Here is a 14,830-nt window from a genome sequence, read left to right on the forward strand (position 1 = left end):
ACTCCCTCCATCTTTCATAAAAAAAGCTATGTAAACTTACAATAAGTGAAAACAAAGTGTCCTTGTATGTCCATTAACTATACTGTCCACTACAGTGTGCTGCCATTGTTGTGTAGAAGGATGTTTATTTATTACACACTGGATGTCTTGTCACTAAGGGGATGCCAGCGGTTCATTGTTTGGGGACAGCGGTCCCCCTCAACAATAACTGTTAGGTTTTCTGTTCAAATTAGTTATGGGGTAGATTTATCTCTGAGACAGTATGAACATAATTTAACACTACCTAGAAATGATCCTTTCTTTGTAATGCATCAACTGATGGGAGCGGGGTTTGGTCAACACTGCCATTAGTAGATCATTCCAAAAACGTGCGCTACATTACTAGAATTCGGCTAATGCAAACAATTTCCACCCAAGGCGTAGGATCCCCTTAGCCAGTTTCTGTCTAATATCTAACAAAGTAGTTTAGCGTTTTAATTTGAGCTGCATTGCAATGTGATGGTATTTCTGAACCTCCCTCTGAAGGAACATTAGTGGCTCAACTATTATAATCAGTTATTTGTGTTTTGTTTTGTATGGATTTTTCATGACTGCTACCAGTTCCACTCTGCCTTTGGAACCAGGAGAAGGTTCTATCACTCTATTCTCTTCAGTGTCAGTACATTTTCGATTACTCATCAAATCAAATCAAATCAAAATGTATTTGTCACATACACATGGTTAGCAGATGTTAATGCGAGTGTAGCGAAATGCTTGTGCTTCTAGTTCCGACCGTGCAGTAATATCTAACAAGTAATCTGACAATTTCACAACAACTACCTTATGCACACAAGTGTAAAGGAATAAATAAGAATATGTACATATAATTATATGGATGAGCGATGACCGAACGGCATAGGCAAGATGCAGTAGATGGTATAGAGTATATACATATGAGATGAGTAATGTAGGGTATGTAAACATTATATAAAGTGGCATTGTTTAAAGTGACTAATGATACATTTATTACATACATTTTTTTTTATTATTAAAGTTGCTAGAGATTTGAGACAGTATGTTGGCAGCAGCCACTCAATGTTAGTGATGGCTGTTTAACAGTCTGATGGCCTTGAGATAGAAGCTGTTTTTCAGTCTCTCGGTCCCAGCTTTGATTCACCTATACTGACCTCGCCTTCTGGATGATAGCGGGGTGAACAGGCAGTGGCTCGGGTTGTTGTTGTCCTTGATGATCTTTTTGGCCTTCCTGTGACATCGGGTGGTGTATTTGTCCTGGAGGGCAGGTAGTTTGCCCCCGGTGATGCGTTGTGCAGACCTCACTACCCTCTGGAGAGCCTTACGGTTGTGAGCGGAGCAGTTGCCGTACCAGGCGATGATATAGCCCGACAGGATTCTCTCGATTGTGCATCTGTAAAAGTTTGTGAGTATTTTTGGTGACAAGCCAAATTTCTTCAGCCTCCTGAGGTTGAAGAGGCGCTGTTGTGCGGGTGGACCATTTCAGTTTCAGTTCATTTCAGTTTCAGTTTGTCCGTGAGGAACTTAAAACTTTCCACCTTCTCCACTATTGTCCCGTCAATGTGGATAGGGGGGTGCTCCGTCTGCTGTTTCCTGAAGTTCACAATCATCTCCTTTGTTTTGTTGACGTTGAGTGTGAAACACACCAGCCAGCTGGTCTGCACATGCTCTGAGGATGCGGCCGGGGATGCTGTCTGGGCCGGCAGCCTTGCGAGGGTTAACACGTTTAAATGTTTTACTTACTTTGGCTGCGGTGAAGGAGATCGGATCCCAGTAGGTGACTCAAAACAACGGCGCCGCAAAAGGGGCAGATGGAGCGGTCTTCTGGTCAGGCTCCGTAGACGGGCACATCGCTCACCGCTCCCGAGTATACTACTCGCCAATGTCCAGTCTCTTGACAACAAGGTAGACGAAATTCGAGCAAGGGTTACCTTCCAGAGAGACATCAGAGATTGTAACATTCTCTGTTTCACGGAAACATGGCTCACTCGGGATACGCTATCAGAGTCGGTACAGCCACCCGGTTTCTTCACGCATCGCGCCGACAGAAACAAACATCTCTCTGGTAAGAAGAAGGGCGGGGGTGTATGCCTTATAATTAACGAGTCGTGGTGTGATCATAACAACATACAGGAACTCAAGTCCTTTTGTTCACCTGACCTAGAATTCCTTACAATCAAATGCCGACCGCATTATCTACCAAGAGAATTATCTTTGATTATAATCACAGCCGTGTATATCCCCCCCCCCCCAAGCAGACACCTCAACGGCCCTGAAAGAACTTCATTGAACTCTATGTAAACTGGGAACCACATATCCTGAGGCTGCATTTATTGTAGCTGGGGATTTTGACAAGGCTAATCTGAAAACATGGCTCCCTAAATTTTATCAGCATATCGAATGCGCGACCCGGGCTGGCAAAATTCTGGATCATTGCTACTCTAACTTCCGCGACGCATACAAAGCCCTCCCTCGCCCTCCTTTCGGCAAATCTGACCACGACTCCATTTTGTTGCTCCCAGCATATAGACAGAAACTAAAACAGGAAACGCCCGTGCTCAGGTTTTTTCAACGCTGGTCCGACCAATCTGATTCAACGCTTCAAGATTGCTTCGATCACGTGGACTAGGATATATTCTGAATAGCCTCAGACAATAACATTGATGAATACGCTGATTCGGTGAGTGAGTTTATTAGCAAGTGCATCAGTGATGTTGTACGCACGGTGACTATTAAAACCTTCCCCAACCAGAAACCGTGGATTGATGGCAGCATTCGCGCAAAACTGAAAGCGTGAACCACTGCTTTTTATCATGGCAAGGCGACCGGAAACATGACTGAATACAAACAGTGTAGCTATTCCCTCCACAAGGCAATCAAACAAGCTAAGCGTCAGTATAGAGACAAAGTAGAGTCGCAATTCAACGGCTCAGACACGAGACGTATGTGGCAGGGTCTACTGTCAATTAAGGATTACAAAAAGAAAACCAGCCCCATCGTGGACACCGACGCCTTGCTCCCAGACAAACTAAACAACTTCTTTGCTCGCTTTGAGGACAATACAGTGCCACTGACACAGCCTCATAGACAGAGATATCTATTACAGGTTTCTTTGAATGCCATGGCAACTGGACACAATGGAGGGAAGAAAAAAAAAGTATCAGCCCCTCATCAGGATGGGTACATCCCAACGGTACCCTATTCCCTACATAGTGCACTACTCTTAACCAGAGCCCTATGGGCCCTGTTGAAAAGTAGTGCACTATAAAGGGAATAGGGTGCCATTTAGGACACAATTGACGACTCAGGTGAAACATATTTTCTCATCTGGCAAGGAAAAACAAACCAATCACGTGAGTGTATCTCATTTACCATCAGATTTATTGATTGTATAGAAAAAGTTGGTTTGATATAACATTATGCATTCTATATAAGATATAACATTTTCAACATTCAATATACAAAACCTAGATACAGTACATCTTTAAAAATGCACTCCAGCTTGAAGGCCCGAGGCAGTCAGTAGGTGATGTTCTCCAATGCCCTCATCCTATCCTGTTTCTCTTTCAGTTACCCACCACTTCCTTGAAATGACTGCTCTGACAGTGAGGGAAAATATTGCTCAATGGGCATTAGGTTGAAACGTATAAGTAGAAGGGGGAAGCCATGCAGTGTCTGCCAACAGATGGATAAAGAGAACTTCAGACACACTCCAAAGGGTGGACAGTACCTTAGTATGCCACATGTCTGCTTTTCTTATTCAAGGATGCATCAAACACATGGTCAATGAAGAAAGCTGATGCCCCGCAATTATCAATTTCCAGGACAAAATTGAATACAATAATAGTTGACTGCGGGGAGGGAGGGTGCAGAGGGATGCATCCCATATGGCACCCACTTTCCTATATGGGCCCTGGTCAAAAGTAGTGCACTAGATAGGGAATAGGGTGCCATTTGGGACGCAAACGAGGAGCGGTGCTTTATCACTGGTTTATAGCTGGCGAGTTGTGTGGGAGAGACACAGTCCTGGGCAGGATGTCTCTAAGCTTGTGCTGAAAGGTCCCCCTGTCAACACCATCATATCAAATCTGTATTATACAGTACCTACAATGTGAGACCACAGTCACTATAAATGGGGTAGTGGGGCAGAATACAGCCAATAGGCCAAACAAGATAATATGATGGATATACCAATATGATTTATGACTAAATGGATATAATAGTACCAATAGGATGGATTATTCCTGTACTAGCCTACTTGGGCATAATATCCATATAGATATCAAGTTAACAGAACAGACTGAGTTCTATTGGACGTTTTCTCTGTTCACAACACAAATGATATGGTAATGCCTGTTCATGCACCTGTAATACATGATAACTAGCTCTTGATGTCTGATACAAGTCTTATATGTACAGAAATCACATCCTGTAGTCTACTGTACAGTAAACCAAATATCCACCAATTGTACAGTAAGATCTTTGACTGAAGTTCTGATAAAAAGCCCAGTCTGTAGACCTAACCAGACGATTTGACAATCACTGGCAAAAACATTGTTTTTATCAAAGCATTTCATTTAATGAAACCATTGACTAAAACTTCATTACCAAATATGTTCAGGGTTGTGTGCTACTGTAAGCTCATTCTTCTAAGCAGATTTTAGGTAATGATGCTAGCTATATATAAAAGCTTCTTCCCACAGTTCCAAGTAGTATATTTAGCCTTTAGGAAAATGATTCCCTCAACATGGAACATAAAAGCAGGAGCTTGGCAGGATGATGAATCATACTATACTGGGACCATAGGCAGTAATATGTCAAACTCCTATGGTCCACAGCCATCAGAAAGCAGTACATACACAGCATTCACCCATTTGACAGAAGTAATGACATCCAGAATACAGTAGCGTAAATGTACATTGGTCTCCAGTGTAGAATGAGGAGTAGAGTATTCTCTTTCCAAGGTGCTCTCACACCAGTAGTAGTGCACTCAAAAATGAAAAGGCAGCAGAATGAGAGATAGAGAGAGAGAGAGAGAGAGAGAGAAGAGATGATTGTTGAAGTCCTCCTGATATTTCTATAGAGGAGCAGTGTGCTTCAGACACAGCTGTCTGTGTATTCATCAGATGGTCAAGTACAGAAAAACACTGTGGTGTTCACACAGACACACACGGAGAGAGGGATGGTAGAGCCAGGGAGTGAAATAAAAGGAAATGGAGGGTGTTGTAAAAAAAGAAGGGAAATGCACTGAATGCACTTGAAAAGGCTCTTTAAAATAAACAGAGGGGAAACGGGTTGGTTGGGGCATCTCTAAATACTCACTGTCTCAAGCCAGGCCAAGAAAACCATTGATAGTACAAAAGAGAGATTTCCACATCACTTCACACAACAGAATGCAGCATTCCTTATCATTGCCCCTCATAACAATTTTGAAGGCATCAGTTTGGTGTTTAGGCAGTACACAAAGGAAAAGGGGAAGAAAATGAGAGAAGAAAAAGCTTACTGACGTTAAAAGGCTTTTATATACTGGTGGTGTTAATAGCGAAATTATATCTTATATTTTCTTACTATATGTGGGCTGGTTTTCCATTTATTCGAGGGGACTCAATAAATAACCAACTTCAGTTCTGTTCTTATCACCTCAGTGCTTCAGTGTCTCTGACTTTGAATGGATGAAATTAATGCTACAATGCAAATATTCACCATACTAGACAGTCCTTACAGTATTCACAATTTAAACCACTAGGTTATCGATGCCTTATCATTTTTTTCCCCAAAAACGTGGATGGCATTTTGAAATAGAAATTAAAGAAAAAAGTGGAGCAAAGGGTCTTGTATTTGAGCAATAGATGATCCTCTTCTAAAACTGTCTGGGACACATTGTCATACAGCAAACGTTTACACTTTCATCAGTATCTAATGTAACCTTCTCTTTGCGTGAGAACACGTCAACAAAATAATCTCTAATAATCACCTGTCAGAACCATGCCAGAAGTCCATCTTCTCTTCTATTTGCTGGACCTTTCTCCTCCACAAACAGGTCAAAACTAGTTCCTTGAATAGCCATATCCATCCACTACCGGGAGGTCTTTATTCATTTTATTCACTCACCCTTGATTCTCTCCACAGAAGGTCACACCTCTGTCTTAATAAAAAGTGTTGGTGCACATTGTCGCTCTCCTCCAACACCGTTTGTCAACGTCAGAGACATGGGAAATGGGGAAAGCCTGCATTGGATGCAGGCACAGACAGTACACATTCATTTTGCGCCGATATAGTGTTCTGATTGACAGATTCTCACAGAGAGATCAGGGCAGTTCTTCTTGGTTCTGCTCATGTAACTCTGAATCCCAAACCCAATCCCCAGCATATCAACAACCCAATATACTATGACTCCTCTTGAACCCCCGTTGCTTTGTGTTATCAGGACCGAGACACCAGTAGCACTGGACTTATTGCTGTGTGTTTCATGTACAGTGTGTGCATTTCCAGAACAGCACTGTCGCCAGGGGAAAGAATCTGAATCTAATCTGATATATCCTCTGTCCTCATCTATTCCTGAGAGCTAGTCAGTCAGTCAGGGTCCCAGCCATGTTGTAGGCCTGCCGTAACCGTCGAGCCGTTGGCAGGGTGGGAGGGCAACAAGTGTGTACCAGTATCCCCACACAGACTGGGCTGTGAGAGGCCAGGGCAGACTCCTAGCGCAGGTCAGTGGGGGGTATCTGAGTCAGGCTGAGGGAGGTAGAGGAGGAGATGAAGGCTCTCTGCTGTGTATTATAGTTCTCTCCCCCATCTCCCTTCCTCCTCCTCCATGTCAAGGCCGGGGCTCTCTATCTGTCTAGCCCCTGAAAGGCCGGGGCTCTCTATCTGTCTAGCCCCTGAAAGGCCGGGGCTCTCTATCTGTCTAGCCCCTGAAAGGCCGGGGCGGGGGCTTGCCGATCTCCACAGAGATGTTGGTGTAGAGAGGGTACTTCTTAAACTGGAGAACGCGGTACGTTAAAGTGCTGATCCCGTCTCTCTTCATAGTGTTCTTGGTGTTCTGGATCTTGTTGAATCTGGAGAAGATTTAAAAAATCATTATTATTACTGGGAAATGTTTTAATTGTAGCAAACAGTGAAATATTATTGCATGTTTTACTTTTTTTATCACAATCATCATGGCTAACATTTTGATTTTGCATGTTTCTTGTTAATCCCATATTGGCCAACAGGTGGTGCTATGAGCATGTACTGGAACTCAGAGGACAAATACAGGAATCATCCATCTGTAACAGTCATCCATTGTCCAATGCCAAGGCTACAATACCCCATGGTTTTCTCAGATTTCCTGTTACTGTTTGAGAAGAGGCAGGGATTCAGAGTACATAAACTGCTTCAGTAGCCAACAGTGCATATCCAATCTTCAAAGAGCAGTGAATGGATCAAACAAGATGTATTTTTATGTGCTTGGACATAAACCCACTACGACACAATCCAAGTCAACCTAAGAAGAACCCTGCAGCAGCACCTTGTCACTTACAGCTAAACAGAGATTTCTCTACACGCAGATCTTGTCAGGAATCTAAATTAAAGCTAAATTACTTTTAGACTAAGAGAGAAAGGAAGGGGTAGCGAGAGACAGAGAGAGTGAGAGGAAGGGAGAAAGAGAGGGGGAGGGAGAGAGAGATTTATCTATAAATCTATCAAGAGGAGAGAGGATTAAAGGCAATAGCCTGAATGTGCTCTACTACTATACTTTATCATAGTCTCTCAATGATCTCACAATGAAATCGGAGATATTCTCACATATTACATAAATATGGACTGTAAAAGCCTGCAACTTTCATGTTTTGGTATCAACTTATATCGGCAAGACATCAGCCATAAAAAGCCATAAAACCACTATTTTAGCATGAGATGATGATTCATAATGCATGTTTGATGACGATGCTACTCTGTGGAAGGAGGAAGCCTTGTATTCATTGAGTTAATATGCATGAGTCCACGGTGTAAGGCAGTGCCAACTAATCTTTTGGAATAATGATGAATGGTAGTCTTTCTTCTTTTGGCAAGCCTTATGTCTCATTATTATGCCTAAACCACATCTCCTACTTCCTACTGACCAAACAGAGCAGAATGGGTGGCAGTAACAGAGCTGTAGAGGTGGTCAACATTAATCATCAAAAACATGTGCTTTGGTAAACAGTAAACACTGGTCGTGGTAGGAGATTAGAACCACTCTCTCCTGGATACGCTGAAGAATGCCCTGGAATGTCTGGTGGGTAAGACTGGGTTTGCAACGGAAGCTGCATAATTATGGTAAACTAGGCTAATTTGTTGACCTAAGAAACATTTTTGGAGGCATAATGCGTTTTCCTACGAGGACAGATACAACATAATAATTAGAGTGCAAGGATAGAATAATTAGTTTTTTCAGGAAATAGGCTAATCCAGGTTTTTAGGACAGCGATTTGACACTTAATGCTCTTCTTGTGCAGCCTTTCTCTAAGTACTACACACATCATGAGTATATGGGCATATTAGGAGCTTTTAATTAAAGGGGCAGTGTAGTCAAAAACGTTATTTTCTTCGTGGAAGAATGGTGTCGCATCCCTCCAATAGAGTTCAAGACACTAGTAGAATCTATGCCAAGGTGCATTGAAGCTTTTCTGGCTCGTGGTGGCCAAACGCCATATTAAGACACTTTATGTTGGAGTTTCCTTTATTTAGGAAGTTACCTGTATATTGCCACACTATGAGGTTGGAATGACACTATGAAATTGTGAAAATTATGATCATGAACTTTTAGTGTAAGATCTGTTTGAAAAGACAGCCTGAAATGTCAGCTTGTTTGGCTGGGTGGGGTTTAAGTTAATAGACCAATAACGAAGAGAGTTTGCCCTCCTCTATGCCAATAACAGCTAGTTTTCAGGTTACACATCCCTCCCACTCCAATTAGGCCCCTCGCTCTGACCACTCCTAGACTGTCCAAGACTTCTTTGAAAAATTGCATTTTGCTAAAGATGCTATTTTTGTTTCTTTTTGACCATTTTAATTGAAAACAATCACAGTAAGGTATTTAATTGTTACCCAGAAATTCTTTGATATTGAGATAACAAAGTCTGCTTTGGACCTTTAAAACATCAGCGACCTTAATAACTTAACTCCAGTGAACCGGGCTAAAGGCCCTAACCATAAAATCTGCCGCTCTGCCCTTGAGCAAGGCAGTTAACCAACCAACAACACCTGCTCCCCGGGCGCCGAGGACATGGACTTCAATTAAGGCAGCCCCCTGCACCTCTCTGATTCAGATGCGGAAGACACATTTTCCTTTCCCAATACGCTGTTAGAATTTTGAGAAGCGCTCTCTCTCTAAAAGGTTTGGCTATAAAAGCCCAGACCCTTCAAGGCCTTTCTACTTCCCTCTATTTTAAAACCCAAATGTATTATTTTACAAATCAAAACACTTCAAATAATCCCCAAAGTATTTTAATGAGGAACAAACATTTTTGGGGGGGAGGTTTCCCTAATAGGGGTTTCTCTGTCTATCTTTCCTCTTCAAGGCATTTATTAATTATTTATTGGCCCAAAATAAATTGTGTCCATGACAACTTTCGCAAAAGCCGAGGCTCATGGATCAGAATCAAGTCAGGCTGGAGAATAAAGTGCTGGAAATGTCAGTCAAAGGATGATGGTCAGTCTCTCTCTCTCCCTCTCTCTCTCTACTGTATCTACGTTTATCTATCTATCTATTGCATCTGTCTGTCTCTCTCTCTATCCATCACACAGCGAGTCAGCGACAGATTCCTTAAAATTAGTCTCTGATGTATTGGTTGTCATAAAGCCAATGGGACTGGATGTCAACCCTGCTCTTGTTGTCTATAGAACTCAACTGGTGTCAATTCAGCAAGTAATAACTCTGACCCATATTAGAGTAGCCTAGGTGACATGACACACTTTCATTTCTACAAAAACAAGCCTTGTAATTCATTTCTGATAGCATGTCCTATACTAAATGACCCAAGACTGTACATACATCACAGTGTGTTCATGCAGGACAGCTACATATCTTAGAAATATGTTATAAGCGATGGTACATATTAGGCACATGTTAGGTTCAAGGCACCCTGTTCCCTATAGTGAACTACTTTAGACCAGGCCATGTGATAGTGCACTATAAAGGGTATAGGGTGCCATTCGGATTCATGTTGATTGGGATTGCATGGTAAGTACGTAGATCAGTATCTATCAACCCATCCACCTGCCACAAGCCAAACAGACAACAGCAAGCTTCCCTGGCTATGTCAGCACAGCAAACCCCTCTTACATCAACATGTTTCAATTCATTAGGCGCAGCAACAACAACTAATTCATTTTCCCATGGAAATTTGTTTATTAGGCTCTCGTGCTAGCTATTGCAGGATCTCTTCATTGGTTCATTATTAGTATTGTCTGAGGCACTCATCAAAATGAGCGTTGTCTTCTGTGGCTGTTATCTTCACACACTGGAAATCATAGGGAGTGGGAGTTCATGGAAAACTAATAGAACCAAGATCAGGCTGAGGATTAAATGGCCTCCCCATGGTTATTTAACCTTCAGAGCATGGTAAGAGCCAGCAACGGGGCTGGATGTGATCAATAACAGTCTGTAACTTCTACAGTGCGTGAACTCATGCTATGCAATAATAATGTTTTGCAAATTGCAGCTCAGCTCTGTAGGGATCTGGGGTTTGGCAGCTATCACAACTAACAGCGCTGCATATAGCCATGCAGTTATCGATCTGCTCTTTTTAGAGTCATTGATGGGTTGTCTATTCATGTATGAAAGAGCCCTCTTAGCAGTGAATAAACAATGATAATCCATTTCTATGATAAGTGTTATGAGTTGTTATTTTCCAGCCAAATCTATGGGATATGACATGGGGGATTCATCTTAGAGCAGCCTTATAACCGCGAGCTGGTATTATAATGTGTTGAGTGTGAGACAACCTTTATCAAAAAGACAACTTTGGTAACCGAGCAATAGCTACAGTACCTGTACTTTCTGTACCTTCAGGGAAAAGATCCATAGGAAAAGTCTGATCCCAGATCTGTTTTATGCTGTCTTAACAACTCCTATGTCATTGTCGGCAAGACAGCACAAACAGATCTGGAACCAGGCTTGTGTCTAGAGAGGAAAATACAGAAATCAAATACAAACCTTTGTGGGTTGGGTTCATTGTGCTTGTCTCTTTCATGTTTGATCATTCTGTAGCGGCCAATCCGGACGTCCGGTCGAACCACCTTCATCCCGTTGAGGGTGATCCTACAACAGAGTCATGGTTCAGAAAGGATCAGTTTTCATCCCAAACGGCACCCTATTCCCTACATAGTGCACTACTTTTGACCAGAGCCCTATTGACACTGGTCAAAAGCAGTGCACTACATAGGAAATAGGTTTCCAATTGGGAAGCAACCATAATCACACTTACAGCCATAGAAATATAAGTCATAACCGCTCCAAAACCGCTGTAGCAATGCCAGCCATGACCAGACACTGTCATAGCAATCTCAAGTTAAGCTTTAGCTGTAATGCGACAAAAATGGGTTCAAGCAAGGCACTGACTGTAGACAACCAGTAAAACTAAAGCCTATTCTAGAATTAGAGGGAGGAAAATAAGAAATTACTGTATATTCCTTTACGCAGTGATATGGAACCTTGTGTGTGTTTGGATGTTTACAATGTTTAGTTCCCAAGATGGGATGAAATGGTTTTATTTCTCTCTGTAATGCTCTGATTCATGCTGGATCTCCTGTGTTATTGGTGCAGCCAACCTTGATATTACAGTTTGTATCTGTGGGCCTCGCTCTTACTGACTGACAAACAACCAGCAAAACACATTGCTTCTGCATCCTGCCATCAAAGCCTCATTAGAACATATGAGAAGAAAATGCCAAGCGAGTCAAAAAAACATTTATGAATACAAATTCAGTAGAACATATTGAAGAAAACCCAGACTCTTCCCATTAAGTGTCTCTTAGCGTTCCTGAAGGGACCAGCCAAAGCAGCCTTGCTAACCGTCTTGGAAAACAAAGGCATTTGTTTGAGTAAAATGCTGCTTCCAGCTGCTTGACTGCTTGAACAATCGGGTCATTATAATCTCCCCATTTGGCTCTTTATCTGTGTGGAGCCCCTGGAGACAACCATCGGTCATGTGAGCATCCCGTTGCTCCAGCTTAAGCAATAGGCTAGCTGCTGCTTCTCTCTCTGGACCTTCCTCTTCCTTCCTAGTACATGATGGAGATCAATAACATAAACAGTGTCTGTCTGTCTGTCTGTTTCCGTGTGCTTGTGGTTTTTTTCTTCCATTAACACCAGCGAGGATGCCTGGTAATGCATAATGCAGAGAGTTGATTTGATCATCTCCTTGTGTATTCCTGACCCAGAAACAACATCACTAAGGATTAATTGAGGGAAATATAGAAAAAAAACAGTCCGCATCCCAAATGGCACCCTATTCCAAATATAGTGCACACATTTTGACCAGGACTCACATTGCTCTGTTCAAAAGTAGTGCACTCTGTAGGGAATAGAGTGACACTTCGGATGCAACCTACTATTTGTAACCAGAATAGGTATGTACACTTTACCTCGCTCATTTAGAGCTTGGTAAAAGCTACTAGAACTAAATGCCCAACTGGGTCTGTGTCAAGTACTGTACACCTACATGATTATCATCCACTTCAGGCCAGTTACATACTAGCTGGAAACTGAACTATTCAGTGACTTCTTTGGCTTTAAGACATTCTGTAGTGTTAACCGTGGTTTCAAGGTATCAGGTGGAAAAAGCTCCAACCAACTGCAGTGATTTCAAGGATATAAGAGGGCAGGTAGAGGGATGGGCACAGAGCTCAGTCTCAGCTCTATCTCCCAATCAATGGTTAGCCTCGCCTGGGTAATCCATGTGTGAGTTAATCAATACCATGGTACTTAGTTTGTACTGTAAGCTGAAGATATTGGGCCTGAAGGACTACCCTAGAGTTCAATTAAGACAAGTGTCTGGATGTACTTTCAAAATCATTTATTTCACTCGATTATTTCTAACAAAACAAATGTACAGACATCAGCAGGAGGTTAGGCATACATCCTTTTTGACCATTTCTTTACTTTAGGACAAGTTGAGGAGAAAGAATTCTAACACGTTCCGGGAACATCCTTCACCAGAAACCTTGATCGATTGTAAGATGTGAATGTATTGTAGGATGTAGTGTCCGTGACCTGAGATGTACTGTATGAGACAACATGGCTGTCTGACAGGTTTCTTTGTCATCATTTACTGTTCTGTTTGGTCATACGCCACGGGACTCCACGTGGTGCTGCTGCGCCCTTCCATCCATTAGCCTGACTTCTTTCCTCCATGTTTTAACATCCTGCTGTCTCAGCCCAGCGAGCACACAAAATTGGCTCAATCGTATTGAACAGCGTTGTGTGCCAAGGATCTGTGGGCTCTTTCATTCCGAACCAGATTCCTTGAACTCCATCAAACCTTTTGAAACCAATCAGAGGGGGAATGATGAAGAGAGAGCATTGAGCGATATAATATAATAATATAATCAAAAGCATATCTGGAAGAAAATAGAGAGGAAAAAAATCCAGTCTTTGACCTTGCACAACAAAACTCTGAAAACGCTGAAGATTATTTTCAGATGTGTTGTTCATTCCTCTTAGGCACAATGAGATAAGATTATCGTTGTTGAAGAGTAAGATATCTGTTGTCCTAGATTTACATTGCCCTTGGTAACAAAGTAGTATTCAGACTCAGAGAGGAGGAGAAACAGTATGATTACATTGTCAGTTTTGTGTACGGTTGACAGTGGAGGCTGCTGAGGGGAGGACAGCTCATAATAATGGCTGGAATGGAGTGTAACGGATGGAATAGAGAGAATAGAATGGTATTGAAAACATGAAAACCATGTGTTTGATACTATTCCCTTCACTCCCTTCCGCCGATTATTATAAGCAGTCCTCCCCTCAGCAGCAAAATGGTTGCTCTCTCGCAATGCATACAGTACATACATTGCAATGCTTGTCCCTTCGTTGACTTCCTTACTATTCTCACATTGCCACTGATATCATTCACTCTCTATGTAGCTGTTAAATATTACAACAAAGAATTAACAAGAAATCATTGTTTTCCTGAGGCCCAGTGGTAGTATTGATATAACTGTCTGGACAGCTAATTTGGACTCGCGTGCCCTTCTGATTGGATTAAGAATGTCTCCATCTTTTTTTCATCTCTCAACAGTCTTTCTTAATTGCATTAGACTCTTGGAGTCGAGGGGAATTGGAATATGCGGCATCCCCTCATTTCACTCTGTCAGAGACGAAATGAGAGGGGTGCTGAGAAAGAAGCCAGTGGGGAGAGACGAGGAGATGAGAGGAGCGAAGCTGAAATCGCTCATATTGGATTGAGAGTGTGTTTGCACTGTCTGTGATGGTCTTGCTGACTGTGGTGGTTCTATCTCTCTGCTGCCTGCCAACTCTCTGTCCACTCCCTCCTGTCTCCCTCTAATTAGAAATAGCCACACGAGGGCAATAGAGAAATGAGAGTCCTGCCAGGCCTGGCATTTTTGTCCTCTATCTCCCTCCCTCTTTTACAGACAGACCAAATGTAGACTTGATAGTCTGCCCATGTTTAAAATAGAAAATATCACAATTTGAAATAGGCTATGACTTGGGATTGTATATTTCTTGAGTAATCTTCCTTGAAATTGTCTCTCCTCTATCTGTCTGTTGGCATCAGTATCATCTAGGTGTATATTTAGGTCAGGGAGAGCCTGTCTGTCTGTCTGTCTGTCT

General features: G+C 42.2%; 1 protein-coding gene across 1 annotated transcript in view; it reads right to left on the reverse strand.

Moving 5' to 3' along the window:
* Positions 1–6,802: 6,802 nt before the first annotated feature.
* Positions 6,803–14,830, reverse strand: part of LOC120020114 (beta-1,4-galactosyltransferase 2-like) — a 142,963-nt gene continuing 134,935 nt past the window's right edge. Inside the window, exons 5-6 of the mRNA XM_038963562.1 lie at positions 11,192–11,296; positions 6,803–7,067 (exon numbers count right to left, since the gene is read on the reverse strand). Of these exons, the coding sequence (XP_038819490.1) occupies positions 6,917–7,067; positions 11,192–11,296 (256 nt within the window). The 3' untranslated portion in view covers positions 6,803–6,916. The remainder of the gene's footprint in view (positions 7,068–11,191; positions 11,297–14,830) is intronic.

The sequence above is a fragment of the Salvelinus namaycush genome, chromosome 25 (assembly GCF_016432855.1).
Source record: "Salvelinus namaycush isolate Seneca chromosome 25, SaNama_1.0, whole genome shotgun sequence".
NCBI classification, from domain to species: Eukaryota; Metazoa; Chordata; class Actinopteri; order Salmoniformes; family Salmonidae; genus Salvelinus; species Salvelinus namaycush.